Source organism: Suncus etruscus, chromosome 6, assembly GCF_024139225.1.
Source record: "Suncus etruscus isolate mSunEtr1 chromosome 6, mSunEtr1.pri.cur, whole genome shotgun sequence".
Classification (NCBI taxonomy): Eukaryota; Metazoa; Chordata; class Mammalia; order Eulipotyphla; family Soricidae; genus Suncus; species Suncus etruscus.
Window position 1 is genome coordinate 66587922 of NC_064853.1, and position 14696 is coordinate 66602617.

The window sequence follows — 14696 nt, forward strand, 5'->3', positions numbered from 1 at the left end:
TCACGAAGAGAGCCTCCGCACGGCGCTGTGGTGACGTCACGCTCGCGCCGCCACCCTCCTCGCCGCGTCTCGCCGGCTCCGTGAGCAGCCCCGCTATGGCGCCCAAAGGCAGCTCGAAGCAGCAGTCGGAGGAGGACCTGCTCTTGCAGGACTTCAGCCGCAACCTCTCGGCCAAGTCGTCGGCGCTCTTCTTCGGGAACGCCTTCATCGTGTCGGCCATCCCTATCTGTGAGCTCCGGGGCGGGCGAGGCCGGGCGTGTTTAACCGGGGATCCGGAGACCGTCGGTTGCGTCGGGTCGGGTCCTATCGGGGGCGGCGGGCGCTTCCGCAGCCAGTGTGGCCCGGGAGGCTCCGGAGGGGCCGAACCTGCGTGATGCGCGCGGCCGTGTCCCCTCCCCGTGGCCCGCGCCCCCAGCACGGCGGCCCAGCGGGCCGAGAGCTAGGGGACGCCCCCCTCTGTCTGCACCAGCCCCGTGGGGCCGATCGCCGTCCGGATTTCTCCGCAGCGCCACGTCGGCATCGCTACGGTCTCGGCCTCCTGCAACGTGGCCGCCTCCTTGCGAGGAGGGCGGGGTCTGCAGGGGCTGAGCTCGGGGTGGCTCTGGCGAAGCGGGACCCCTCGAGCCGGCCTTTGCACCGAGCACCCCCACCTTAGGACTCCCAAGTTCACGGGAGTGAAGGGCTGTTGATTCAGCCTGCAGGCCTGTGTCCATGTGGGGTGGATGGGGGTGTCACGTTGTGGTCCTTTTCATGTCTCACCACCCCCCTGTCCCGTCCCGGGACCCCTTTCCTACCTTATTTAGGGTTGTACTGGCGAATATGGCACATGGACCTCCTGCAGTCGGCCATTCTCTACAGCGTGATGACCCTCGTGAGCACATACCTGGTAGCCTTCGCCTACAAGAACGTCAAGTTCGTTCTCAAACACAAGTAAGGACCCTTAAAGATTGAGCTTCTGGATAGCAATGATGTCTGAAAGTCCGCTTGTGGCGATAAGCATACTGATAAGTATGGTCATATGTATTTCTTGTGCTTGGCCATATACAACACCCAAGATCAAACCCAGGTGGCATTCTTGTTAGTGAAGTGCCTTTCCCTGTGTGTTCTCTGTCCAGCCCTGTAAGTATAGATACATCCTGGTGCAGCTACATTTACGCCTTAGGTGCAGGGATGGTTCCTCTGATGTTGAGGGAGTCTTTGTTCCTGGTTTTTAATCGGTGTCATATAAGTCTCATGATCCCAATGGTGTTTGAGTTTATGTTTCACAGAATCCCTGCCCCTCACCACCCCCAAAGTGCCTGAGACCTTCCACCACCTCGTGTCACTCCTGATCCACCACTTCATGCCTCCATATCATCATGCCTCCCCGTGTGTGATCTCTGTTCTGCAATCCTGTGTCTAGGGCTTGTCTGAGCCCTTGTCTTGTTTTTTCTATGTACCATCCATGACACATAATTCTGTACTGTACTTTTCTTTTTTGCTTGATGTGATGCTTGTAACAGAGTTTACAGAAAACAAGATCACCAAGTGAGAGAACAGTTTCAGAAAGACTTCTTTCAGGAGAGAATTGTTCTGAGCTTTGGGGGTATTGCTGCCTTTTGGGGGGCTTTCTGTTTTGAGGCCCCACTCAGTGGTGCTTAGGGCTTCCTCCTGGCTCTGGCTTTTGGGGTAAGTGCCGGCATCCCCCAGCTCTGCTAGGATTTGTCCTTCCACCTTTTTTTAGGAAAAAGGGATTGGGTGAGATATCAGCACCTCGTGAGTATGCCCTAGTATGCTTGAGAGGTTTGGAGGAGCATCTGCATCAGGGAGGAGGGAGAATGGGGTATAGAGAACTGTGTGGGGCTTCAGGCCTCTGGAGAATCCATCATGGAGTCCTTCGCCATTCAGGATAAACCCTGTGCCAGCTGCTGCTCCAAGACCTTGAGCTTCATTTTTCAGTTTTCTGACCCTGGTCTCATCCCTTGGTATGGACTCTACAGAATAAAGTGGTTATTTTCCTTACCAATGCATCCAGTCTGAGGAGACAGCCTCTCTGGACTTGGGCATTGTGCAACGTCTGGAACTTTCTGGCCCTCTGATCTCCATCCGGGTACTATGGTGTCCAATTGCCTCGACATTCAAGTGCAGTGTGGCATTCACTGTCCCTGTCGTCCCCAGGGTGGCACAGAAACGGGAGGACGCCGTATCCCGGGAGGTGACGCGCAAACTTTCAGAGGCCGATAACAGGAAGATGTCCCGGAAGGAGAAGGACGAGAGGTGGGTGAGCCCTGCCCTGTCCTCTTTGTCCTACTCAGCTTCACCTGCTCCAATCTGGTCTTGCATGGGGTGGGGTGTGTCCTGCTGGAGAACTGGGCTCTGGGGTATTGAAGCTGTCCTTGGCTTGTGGGGAGCTGGCCTGAGTAATCTGAGCCCCACTCTCAAGCTCCTCAGGGAGCCCTTCTATGGGAGGGGAAATCCAGGCACTGGACCCTGCCATATGTCATCCTTGGAGAATGTGGGCAAAGAGCTGGTTTGGGGGGCCTGTCCCTGCCATGGTGGTCATGTCCTTCTGGGCAGGTGGGGGCTCAGTGCTCTGGAGACCACTTGGTTTCTAGTTCAGGGTGCTGCTCTGGCTGCCAAGTGATCCAGGTTCTGCCTGGTGTGGTGACACCAAAGGGATGCAGTGATACCTGGGGAGGGGGAGCCTCCTATCCGGATCTGTGATTTTTTTTTTGAGGGGGGGGGTTTCGGGCCACACTCGTTTGATGCCCAGGGGTTACTCCTGGCTAAGCACTCAGAAATTGCCCGACTTGGGGGGACCATATGGGACGCCGGGGAATCAAACCGTGGTCCTTCCTTGGCTAGCGCTTGCAAGGCAGACACCTTACCTCTAGCGCCACCTTGCAGGCCCCGGATCTGTGATCTTTTGATGCCTCAGGGTCCTGTTGGAGGCTATGGCAAGCAGGTCTTTGGTGTTGCTGGGCTGTGCAGGGCTAGGTGACAGTGTCAAGTGAGGGAAACAGTTTGTGGAGGTGAGAGGTGCAGCAAGCAGAGGGTGTGAAAGTATAATTGAGGGTAGCTATGTGAGTGTGACTGAGTGTAAGTCTGTAACTGAATTTAACTGAGTAATTGTGTGTGACTGAGTGTAGCTGTGAGTGTGATGATGTATAACTGACTGAGGTACAGCTACAGAAACCCCAATGGAAGTGGGCAGAAGCAGGTGTGGTGTTGCATGTGGGCCCCTCTGACAGGGGTTCCCTAGGCCCCCTTGGGGTGCATGACTATGTGTGGCCTGTTTGGCAGGATCCTATGGAAGAAGAACGAGGTGGCAGACTACGAAGCCACCACCTTCTCCATCTTCTACAACAACACACTCTTCCTATTGCTGGTGCTGATCGCCTCCTTCTTCGTCCTGAAGAACTTCAACCCCACTGTGTATCCTTCTCTGCAGCCTTGCTGGCTGGGTCAGCGTTTCATGAGCAGACACTGCAGTTAAGCCCAACTCCTTTCTGCCTCCGGGCATTCTGGGGCATGTGGGGCAGTAGTCACCAAGGCCATGCCCTGCCTTCCAGGCTCACCCCACACAGTTTGCAGAGGCTGTGCTCTGTGGACTGGGGCCATGTGCACCACCTACTCCTGCTGTTGGGCCCAGCCCAGCCCCAACTATGCTTCTCATGGCATCTGCATGCAACCCTGTGACTTTTCCTTAATGCACTCCTACAGGAACTACATTCTGTCTATCAGCACAGCATCAGGCCTCATCGCCCTCCTGTCCACCGGCTCCAAGTAGCTATGGGGTCTGTCGGGAATAGACGGGTCAGAAGCCCAAATGGGAGTTGTGTGCTGGTTCATTCCTTGGGGCAGAGGCTGAGGCTCTGCAGAGCCCTGGGGTTGTTCCAGATTGGTCCCCCAGTCCTGGCTGCTCTGCTATAGTTGAGCACCCCAAGCCTGTATACAGGCATCCTGTGACCCCTTTGTTTTAAGCTGATATCATGGCATATTCTGTTTCTTCACAGGAGCCATTGGGCAGCCAGTGTGTGCAGGCGACACTCAGAGTCAAGGGAAGTGATTGTTTTTCTAGAAGGTAGACCCAGGAGTGGCTTGGAAATAGTGCCCAGATGTGGGGTATTGGGGACAGAGGGACAGACACATACTGTGCCCCAATGGATCAGGCTATCCCTACACCATAACCTAGCTGTGAAGACTAGTTCATAGACCGGGTGCCGAATCTGGCACCTGAGCCCAGGCCAGCTCCTGCCAGCTCCCAGGAGGGCCATGGGGTCCTGGGATAACTCCAATTCTTCCAGAGAGAACCACTTTCTGAGGACAGGCCTGAAGCTTTGGTTGGTGTCAGCCACGAATATGGGGAATGGGAGCCAGGGATCACAAACGCTCTTGCATATAGGCTCAGGGCATGTCTGCCTCATACCTGTCCCCCTCTAGGCTGGTCAGGGCAGTGCACAATGCACATCCCCATGTCTTGTTTTGGTTTTGGTTTTAGGGCCACACCCCATGATGCTCAGGGGTTACTCCTGGCTATGCGCTCAGAAGTCATTCCTGCCTCGGGGGACCATATGGAATGTCGAGGATCAAACTTAGGTCTGTCCTGGGTCGGCAACATGCGAGGCAAAACCCTACTGCTGTGCTATCGCTCAGCCCCATATCCCCATGTCTTATGCTCATGGAACTGGTGGCACCTGAGCAGCAGTTGTGAGGGCCACATGCCCACCTGGCACAGGACCAGCAGCCAATCTTCAAGGTGTACATAGCTGCTACCAGAGGCACTGCCAGACCTTAGGCTGCCCCTGTGCCCCCACTTAATGGGGTGGTGTCTGGGGTGACACTCCACTATTGCAGGGTTTGAGGGCACCTCTGCTTGCACCCAGAACTTTGTTCCTGGGCTTGCCGCCACACTGAATGATGCTGCTGCCTGAACTGGGGGTCCCAGAGGCCAGTAGGTGACCCCACACAGGGCCACACCAGGTATCCCAGGGCCTAGTGCTCAGGGACTCTGGTCCTACTGGGTCTTCTGGGGTGGGCTGGTCATTCTCACAGGCAGATTAGGTCTGACCACCAGGAGCCTTGCTTTGGATGTGGGGGCTCCACCCCCAACCCATGGGTCACATTATATCCAGCTGTGGGCCCCATGGCTTCTTGTAGCCCCTTTGTTCATGACATTGAAAAACTGAGACTGCTGTCAGAGGTGCTGGCCTGGAGCACGGACTGGTCTGCCCTGCTGGGCACATGCACAGGCGGTGTCCTCACTGCCCGGGGCCTGCAGCCACCATACTAGTCAGGGCCAGGCACACACTAGCCCAGACTCCCCAAGTAGATGCGGTTCCTGCCCCCCTTGGAACAGCATGTGGCTGCCAGGGGATTCTTATCCATGAAGCCAGCTTGTTCAAGGAATTTTCCCTCCGCCTCTGGCTGGGAAGGTCTGGCTTCCCCCACACGTTTACCTTGGCCGAGTATAGAAAAACAAACTTTCCCCAGCTCACCAGTTGCATATTTGGTTTTAATTTAAGGGAGTTTGGTGTTTTTCTCCATGTTTAGGTCACACTGGTGGTGCACGGGGTACTCTTGGCTCTGTGCTTGGGATTACTCCAGGAACTATATGGTGTGCTGGGGATCAAGCCCAGGTCAGCAGTGAGGAGGCAAACACTCCGCTGTTTTTCCCTCTCGTGTGTCTGCAGTTTGAACAAATCTGAGTACTTCCAAGGCCCCATGGGAAGAGAGCTTCAGTAGTTTGTGAGGAGAAAGGGAGGTTTGGGCGGCAGTTGAGCCTGGTCATATATGTTCTGCTCTGACCCCTGCCCTGCCTACACAGACATTCAGATGTAAAGACAGCAAGTGGGCTCTCAGGGAGGAAACACACAAAATGCTTTTATTATTTGAAGCAGGTTAAGCCACATAACACGCTGTTCCACCGCCTAGTCAGTGGGTGGGTGGGTGTGGGGGAGCACTAAAGAGTGAGCACTACCCTGCTCAGCTCACTCTGAGAATACACTCGGGCCCAACAGAACCGGGCTGGGGCTGCTAGCGTGTGTGCGGAAACAAAGCTGCAGCAGTGGGACCGGGAAGCAGGTGGTGCCATCCACTCGCCAATGCCCGAGGTTCTAAGTGGGGCAGGCCATGCACCGGAAAGTTCCGTCAGTTTTAGAAAGTTGAGTCTGTTTTGCTCAGAGGTTCCATCAGCCCCTCTGCACACAGCCAAGAAGAGAGAAAGCGCGTTTTTCTCAGTCTTCCACAGTATTCTCAGGTGGACCAAAGCGACCAGAAGTGTGGGAGGCTGAGGCGCCTGAACCAGGGTGCCTGCAGAGCTGGCATGCAGATGATCACTGCGCTGCCAAGACCCCCTTCTTTCTGCACCCCTGGAGCCCCAACCGCCCTTTGAACTGCCATTGCCTCAGCAAACACGGCCTCAGGGCCAAGTGTGGTTGCAGGGTCACAAGTGTTGCCAGGCTGTGCAGCAGTCAGGGGTTGAGCCCTCCAGCTTGCTAGCGACGCCCCCTTCAGGGCCCAGGCCGCTGGGGTGCCTCTGGGCTGGGCTGCACTGCACTGCATGGCCAGAGAAGCAGCTAAAGCTCAGGATCCTTCAACTCGCCAGACCTTAGGATGAGCCCCGGGGCCAGAAGGAGACTGGCCAGAAGCGCCCCGGTGACAAGAAAGCAGAGGTGGGGTGTGGGCGTGCAGACCCCTAGGAGCGGTAATCCTTCCTGCCGAAAGGCTTGTTCCTCAGGATGCTGTCCATCTCTGCCACCACCTGTGAGCTCATCTTGGGGAGCACCTGCAATGGGGGGTCATGTAGCACTGCTCCCTACCCCCAGGTAAGGCCAGGACTGGACACAGCCCTCAGACCTCACCTCTCCATTGTGCCAGGAAGCCTCATGCATCTACTCGCAGACTGGCCAGCATGTACCTGTCCCAGTGGGCAAAGCTAGAGCAGCAGATACTAGAGGCCAAGTGTGAGCCAGGCCTGAGGGTAGTATAGTCATTGGGCAGGCAGTGGCACTGGGAGTGGGCCGGGAGTGGGCCATGGCTCCTGGTGGCTGGTGGGGGGGGTCTTCCCCTTCCCTGTCTGGCCCCTTATAGTACAGAGTCCAACACCCCATGAGGGCCTCTGCTTGCTCCCAGGTCGTACAAGGATGTGCCGGGACGGGTTACTTGCCTGGATGGCGCCCAGGTTCTCCATGAGCTGCTCGGGGCTGGATGCACCCAGGAGCACGGAGCTCACACCCTCACTCCGGAGGCACCAGGCTGGGGACAGGGGAGTGTCAGAACCTGGTGTTCCTGTGTTGAGGTCCATCCTCTGGCCCTCCCAGCCAGTGTCCACACTGGTGAGGTGCAGACCTGGCACCCCTCACACCGTTAGCTGACACCTACTCCCTGACTTCCCAGCTCAGCCACTTGTCCCCCCACAGCCTTTAAATACCAGGGTGCTGCACATTCTCAGTTTGTAACCCTGGAAAATTGAGGCTGAGCTGGGCAAACAAGTCTGAGTTGCCTGGTGAGGGGTGACCAGAGCTGTAAGAGTACCTAGACACCCCGGTCAGGTGGTGGGTTGCTCGGGTTAAGTGGCTATTTCCTGCCCCGGCCTGTCATAAGCACTGCCAGAGAAGCCTCCCTCAAGTCTTGCCCCTTCAGCCTCCTTTTTCACACCTCACCCCTCTACAATTCACCTCTTTAGTCTCAATCTCCATGCATCACCCCTACATCTCACCCTCCATACTTCACCTCTCACACATACACACCCACTAACAAGCATAAAAGCTGAGGGCCAGGACACAGGTTGGTCTGTGGGCACCTGGCATGGCACCCGTGGGCCTGAGCACAACCTGGTTGGTTGAACAACATCAGGAGTCCAGATGCTGGGAGACCCCAGAAACAAACATGAGTTTAGGCGCCATAGAGAGGCTACCACCTGCTAGGCTAAAACATGAATGTGGACTTCTGGTTCAGTGCTCACATCACTACCAGAAGCTCTGTGGGGCAGGTATCTACTTGCTGTTGGGAAGGTTGACAGCCTTTGGCAGAGCCCAGAGACCAGAAGGTGCCTGGTATGGAGCCTGTGCTGGGCCCTTATAGCATCTTTCCACCCCTTCCCTGCCTCATCTTAACTCTTTCTTTCTAGAATCTGCTCGTGCACTGTTGGATTTTCCTGATTGCCTCCTGCCTTTTAGCTGTTAGTGAGACCATGTACTAAAGGGGGAACCAGGGGCCGGGCGGTGGCGCTAGAGTTAAGGTGCCTGCCTTGCCAGCGCTAGCCTAGGACAGACTGTGGTTCAATCCCCAGGTGTCCCATATGATCCCCCAAGCCAGGAGCGACTTCTGAGCGCATAGCCATGAGTAATCCCTGAGCGTCATCGGGTGTGGCTCAAAAACCCAAAAAAAAAAAAAGGAGCCAGAGGAGGGCACTAGGCTGGGAAGGTGCGAGTCTCCACATGGCACCACCTCGGGAGTTGTAGTTCTGTGAGAGATATGAGACCCATCCCAGATTGCATCTGGCCTGCTGCATTTACCCCCAACACACTTTCTGGGGCCACTCAGCTCTCCTTGGGACTCACCCACAGCCAGCTGGGGCAGAGTGCAGCCCAGCCGCTCTGCGATGGGGACCAGCTCTTGAAGCTTGCTCTGCTGCTTCCGGCCATCCTCACTGACAATGCGCTCCTTCAGCCACTGGTAGCACTGAGGACAGGGGAACAGTTATGGCACCCCTCGGCTGCCCAGGGGGCCCTGGCTCGCCCTGATCACAAGCAGCTCCATCTGCTCCTCAGCAGAGGGGGCTTTCTGCATGTTTGTGTACATGTGTGGCGGTGCCTATGTATATACATGTACTGATGTGTGTACTTGCAGACCTTGGGGGCTGCTTAGCTGAGTGAGGGACAAGGCCCAGGGACTCCTAGGGCACAGCAGCCTGCAGGCAGTGATGGGTGTCACAAAAGGACAGTGAGACAGTGACCACAGCCTTTCCTGCACTCTGCTTTCAGCTCTGCTGCACACAGCAGGGCCATAGTCCATCACATGGGGAAGTAGGGAGTAAGGGCAGGTGCTTGCCCCACAGTCTATCCATCTATGAGATTGCTGACTGCTTTTAGAGGCTTCCCCAAAGGTTCCTGAAGACCCAGCTTTCTCATTGCAGTTTCCAGCTTTGCCCGGACAAATGCATCTATGGTTACCCCAGAAGTGCCCTGTGCCTGGTCGTAGCTGGTCTGTCCTTCACTCCACACTGTATGTGTGGGTCCTGTGGCAGCCACACATGGCTACTCTTAGTTGCAAGGGCAGTGTGTGCATGCATGTGTCCACACATACATGTGTGTTGTATGTGTGTGTATGTGCTCCCTGTGTTGTGAAAGCCGTCTCTGGCTCTCCCCCTTGAGTCCCAGCCTCACAGAGGCCGTCACAGGACTAGAGATGCGAGATGACCCCAGGCCAGCCCTGTGTTGTCCCCTCAGACTGAATAACTGAAGGAGGGAGCATCCCCATGCCTAAGGTGATTTACAGGGAGGTTTGTATGTGGAGGAAAGAATTAAAAATGAGGTGAGAACTGGGGCAGTGACTTTGCCCTTGGCAGGGCAGCCAATGGTGGTTCCCACATGCTCTTCACTTGTATACATGACAGCAGCAGAATCCACCCTGGGATTTAGGGTTTCAGAACCCAGCAGGAGGCAATACCTTGAGGGATGCCCTAGAACTGTCAGGCACCCCGTTCCTGTATTTTCCTGAGATGATGCCACAAGCCAGCGGGGACCAAGTCATGGCTCCGACACCTGTGGAGAAGAACAGTGGGTAGTGGGATGACCAGCAGAGCCACCTGTCAGGCATGGCCAGCACAGCACCTGGGGTATCAAGAATCCCAGACTCATGGGGATGGGAACCATATGCTTTCTCCATGAAGCAGTTATTTCCCCACTTGTTGCATTAGCTCTTGGTGCAGTGTGGACAATGCCCAACACCCAATGAGATACCACACAGCACATGGCAGGTAACATGGATCAGACATACTTGTGCCCGCCCTCCCTGGCCGGTCATGTCTCTAAACAGCGGTGTCCCCTCAACCAGGCCTGGGCTACACCCTAGTCCACTCGCTCGAAGGGCCCTACCTATCTTGTGGTAGAGCTCAGGCAGCTGCACCTCCACCTTCTCCCTCTGGAACAGATGGTACTCGGCCTGCTCACACACGGGCGGGATCAGGTTGAACTGCCTCGCCACTGAGTATGCTTCCTGTGGGGACAAGGCATGTGAGGGTGAAGGTGTCCCAGGAGGCCTGTAAGGAACTTGGCACAGAATCAGAACAGACCAGCCAGGTAAGAGGCCCCATCAGGGAGATCTGGGAAGACTTCTGGGAGGGTGCGGGTGGGCCCAAGTAGGACTTTCCTAAAGAAAGTTAGTTGATTTGAAGGGGCCCAGGGAAGAAAGACCCAGATGGTCTAAAGAAGTGATGTGGGATCAGCAGGCGATGCCCAGTGAAGGTGTTTAACACGGTTTGGGAGTGTGGGCAAGTCAGCATCTCTCAGCTATGAGGTGTGTTCCCACACAGGTCATTCTTGGTTTAGTTGTTTGGGAGCCTCCCCGGCTGTGCTCAAAGGACCTATGCTGTGCTGGGTCCTGTGAGCTGGGTGGGATTAGGGCCAGCCACATGCAAGGCCTGTGCCCTCGCCCTGCTTGCTCTCTTGGTCGTTTTGTTCTTCGTCTGCACAGGAGCCAGGAGCTTCACTTGCCCCCACATGCCAGATGGGGAGTGATTCCTGGGCCTCCCCAGATCATGGGGCTGGAGCATGTGGTGAGCTGTCAGGAAAGCCTGAGATGGCCTCAGTGTGGACAAGGTGTGGATGGGATGACAGCCCGGCACTCTCCTCACCATGATCTCCATGCCACTCCAACGGGAGGTGCCCCAGTACATGGCCATGCCCTGGTTGATGACATGCGTCATGGCGCGAACGATCTCTGTGGGAACAGAGAGCATGGTGAGTCCCTGGAGCACGCTCCTCCCACAAGTTTACAAACTGATGCAGTACTTTTGTCATACAGAAGAGATTGGCTTAGCTGAGTTAAGCAGCTGTTGTAGTGACCGAAGATGCACAGGCACACAGAGCTCTCCCTCACTTCCTGGTCTCTGACACAGCAGCAGCCTAGAACCTTCAGCAAGCCCCACAGTGGCCCAAGGATGCAGAGATCCAGGGCAGTCCAAAATCTGAATTAAGCTGTAAGCTGGCTGAGGGGCCGGGCTGGCATAATGAGGTCACCCCCGTGAGCCAGGTAGAAGGATAAGCAGGCTTCGGGCAGGACACTGAGTTTCATTTCAAGCTGCCACTGCCTCATCTTCATGGAGGTGAGCCTGGACAGGCAGGCTGGTACCGGGTCTGTTAAGTGGGTTCATGCGGCACTGCCTCGTATGTCCACTAGAGGGCAACACAGCTGCATGAACCACCAAGGGGCCTGTGAAGTGTGGGGACCAGTGAGCCCGTCTGTCCTACAGCACCCCATCAGACAGGGATCCCAGCAGAGCAAACCTAAACTCTAGCATTGCACCTGACACCCAGAGTGGACAGCCCCAGAAAATGTCCCCCTGGAAGGTGAAGGTCCACAGTCCTCAGTCCTGAGTGCTGTGAAGAGCTGGGGCTGCACAGTAACTCTGGGAGCATCCCCTGGGTGCTGACTGAGTGGAAACTAGAGTACCCTGGGGTATTGCCCCATCCCCATGGCCATTCCCAGCGCTGGGTCCCACCCCAGCCCTACAGCAGGTATATAAACACATATGCATAGGCATACAATGTGAATTGAGCTGGGGTAGTCACCAAGCCCAACCCCTGTTTCAGTCACTCCGTCACTTAATCAGGAAAGGTCTGAGCTATGGCCAAACTGTCAGGAAGGGCCCCTAGCAGCTACCTCATCTGTCTTGCCCTTCACTATTTCCTGAAGCCTGCCCTTCACATCGTGTTAAAATACATTGAACCAGATTAGGCACCAGATATCGGGAGATGTTAGGAAATCAAATTAGATTTCTGAATACCTGGAGGCAATGCAGTTGGATCTGGTTGACTATGGTTTCTTTCTGACAGTCTCAAGCACTTGTTCACTCCTCCATGCATCTATATAATCATCCCTCATCCACTGCTCTATCATTTATCTATTCACCTATCCACCCACACACCCCTTCACCATCTATCAATCACTGTCCCTCCACTCACCCTCCTACCACCCATCCATCCATGCACCTACTCATCCACCATTTGTCCATCCATCTACTCACCATCCTTCACCACTGTTTCTTCATCTATCCATCTCTCTACCTATCTTTCACTTCCATCCACTATTCCGTCATCCATCACTGCATCAATTCCATCACCCATACATTCATCCATATAGCTATCCCTCCACCCACGGTTCCATCATCCATCCATCTATCCACCCATCCACCTACCTATCCATTCACCCCCAGCATCTGCTCATCACCATCCATCCATCCACTCACCTTCCATCTATCCACCCACCCACTTTTCATATATCCATCTACCTATAATTTCACCAACTTATCCAATAAATGTTTATCAAGCCTTTGATGTTTCTGGTGCTCTAGAAATAGATCATTTTGGATGCTATTCCAATAGCAATCTTGAATATTGCTATTCGTTTGGGCATCCATAAACATTCCTATATGCCCACTCAAATGCAGTGACAAAAAACATGGCTTCATAAAAGTATGAATGAGTTGCTTGCCATGATGATATTCTGGGATGAAGTGAAATTCACTTTGATCTGGTTTCTTTTTTTTTTTTTTTTTTTTTTTTTTTTTTTTTTTTTGTGGTTTCTGGGTCACGCCCGGCAGTGCTCAGGGGTTACTCCTGGCTCCAGGCTCAGAAATTGCTCCTGGCAGGCACGGGAGGACCATATGGGACGCCGGGATTCGAACCGATGACCTCCTGCATGAGAGGCAAACGCCTTACCTCCATGCTATCTCTCCGGCCCCTGATCTGGTTTCTTTTATTTGGAGTAAAAACATCTGATTTGTTTTATGTCTGTACTGACCTACTAGCGAGACATAATTTAAGCTTCAATTAAAGTTGGGAATAAATATTTAATGACTCAGGGATTCTTTGGGATGAACTGTTTTTGGCAAAAAGCTCCACATGAAAAATGAGGGAGTTCTGTTGCAAGTGTCTTTCAAGTTAAGTTTAATGAAAATGTAATCTCACCAAAAATCATCATCGTGTTTTCAGACCAGCATGAGAGTGGGCCTTTTTTCCCCATTTGAAAAGCTATAGGAACTGCAAGGATTGATCTCTTCCTTTCTGTCTACCTCCTTCCTGCCTGCGCCTGGAGCCAGCACTGTCCCCCCTGGAGCTGTGGGTGGGCACAGATTTCACCACCCGCCTGGCACCAGGGAGCACCTTCTGGGCTTGGCTGCCTTCAGTTGGAACCTTTCTTGCTGGAACCTTCTTTCTCACGTCAGAGGAGCTGAGCCAAGAGTGGGAAGCGCATGGCGTGTTTGGGGGTGAGGAGGGAGTGGAGGCTCTGGCAGGAGGGACTCTCAGCCACTTTAAGGAGGAAAAACAGCTTCCTGAGAAGAAGAAATGAGGTGTCTGGGCTGGTTTTCTCTGGACCCAGGACCAGTTCTGTTGCCAGCAATGGTGGCAGAGACAGATGGTGCAGCAGATGCGCTGCAGGAGGAATAACTGAGAAGAGGGACGAGGAGAAAGCCTGGCAGCGGCCCTTGGGGTCAGCGCCCGCCCAGTGGCAGCTTCTCCACCCACCAACACTTTCTGCTGCTTCCTCCCGACAAGAGGGAGGGAACAGCTAATTGGGTCCAAAGGCGGTTCTGGAAAGGGGGAAGACAAAAGGCTTTTTCTGGCTCTGATTGTGCAGACCTGAAGCTTCCTGTCTTGTTTCAGACTTAATTCGACTAAAAGCCCTGCAGGGTACTAATCAGATGCATGAGACTGGCATTTGAACCCATTTACATTAGAGTGATTGGACATGTGTGTTAGGAAACCAGGATGGACATGCTCACAGGGGGTGGAGGAAGGTTTAAAATAGGTGCCTTAGCCACCTCTGCAAAGGAACCATGAACAACACCAGCAAAACTCCCCACAGAGACTCACAAACACTTCCGGGTCAGCGGTTCCTCTAAATGTCAATGCACTGAACTTTCCCAGAAGAACAGGGTGGATGTGGAAACAACCATCCTTCTGTTGCTTTTAGGAGACATGCAAGCCTCGTGATCAATACAAGCTCGGAGTCAGTGGCCAGAAGACAATTGACGAACTAATGGGAGGTGGGAAGCCATTGCTGGGTCCAGACCAAAAAGCATCAAACTAGAGATACTAAAAGACTTAGGGGACGTTGCACATTAACTAAAAGACTAACAGGTCAAGAAGGCAAAATGCCACAGACAGCTGTGGCCCCAAATAACAAGCAACCACATTTACAAGGTGACCTCTAACAGACTGCGGAGTTAGATGGATGACTGAAAGAGAAGCCTCAGTTCCAAAACTGGGACCTGGAGACACACTGGTCAGGAAGCAAATATCAACGCAGAAACTAATCCATTCAGTGAAAAGGTGCAAGAATGGGCTCAGGAATTCCAACACTTAAGCCAAGAACCCCATCACACATACACCTTCAGCTCCTAAGAAGGAAAGCAGCTTAATGAAGAAAGACCGAAGAATTAGACTCTTCCTTTCTGAAACCCAGGCTTTTATTCACAAGAACCAGACCAC

At 54.1% G+C, this 14696-nt stretch overlaps 2 protein-coding genes across 2 annotated transcripts in view; one reads left to right on the top strand and one right to left on the bottom strand.

Moving 5' to 3' along the window:
- The first annotated feature begins 71 nt into the window (after positions 1-71).
- On the top strand, positions 72-3814 carry SSR3 (signal sequence receptor subunit 3). Its single transcript, XM_049775235.1, has 5 exons — positions 72-228; positions 804-930; positions 2158-2256; positions 3283-3414; positions 3703-3814. The coding sequence occupies exons 1-5, from the start codon at positions 96-98 to the stop codon at positions 3767-3769; spliced, it is 558 nt and encodes a 185-aa protein (XP_049631192.1). The 5' UTR covers positions 72-95; the 3' UTR covers positions 3770-3814.
- Positions 3815-5835: 2021 nt separating this feature from the next.
- Positions 5836-14696, bottom strand: part of KCNAB1 (potassium voltage-gated channel subfamily A regulatory beta subunit 1) — a 59018-nt gene continuing 50157 nt past the window's right edge. The window contains exons 9-14 of the mRNA XM_049775233.1: positions 10838-10923; positions 10080-10200; positions 9652-9746; positions 8544-8664; positions 7148-7236; positions 5836-6766 (exon numbers count right to left, since the gene is read on the bottom strand). Of these exons, the coding sequence (XP_049631190.1) occupies positions 6677-6766; positions 7148-7236; positions 8544-8664; positions 9652-9746; positions 10080-10200; positions 10838-10923 (602 nt within the window). The 3' untranslated portion in view covers positions 5836-6676. The remainder of the gene's footprint in view (positions 6767-7147; positions 7237-8543; positions 8665-9651; positions 9747-10079; positions 10201-10837; positions 10924-14696) is intronic.

Excerpts from the sequence above, each read along its gene's own strand:
- SSR3 (XM_049775235.1), top strand. The coding sequence starts at position 96 with ATGGCGCCCAAAGGCAGCTCGAAGCAGCAGTCGGAGGAGGACCTGCTC. Across the intron at positions 229-803 it reads CGTGTCGGCCATCCCTATCT|GGTTGTACTGGCGAATATGG; the intron begins GTGAGCTCCGGG and ends TACCTTATTTAG. Across the intron at positions 3,415-3,702 it reads AAGAACTTCAACCCCACTGT|GAACTACATTCTGTCTATCA; the intron begins GTATCCTTCTCT and ends GCACTCCTACAG.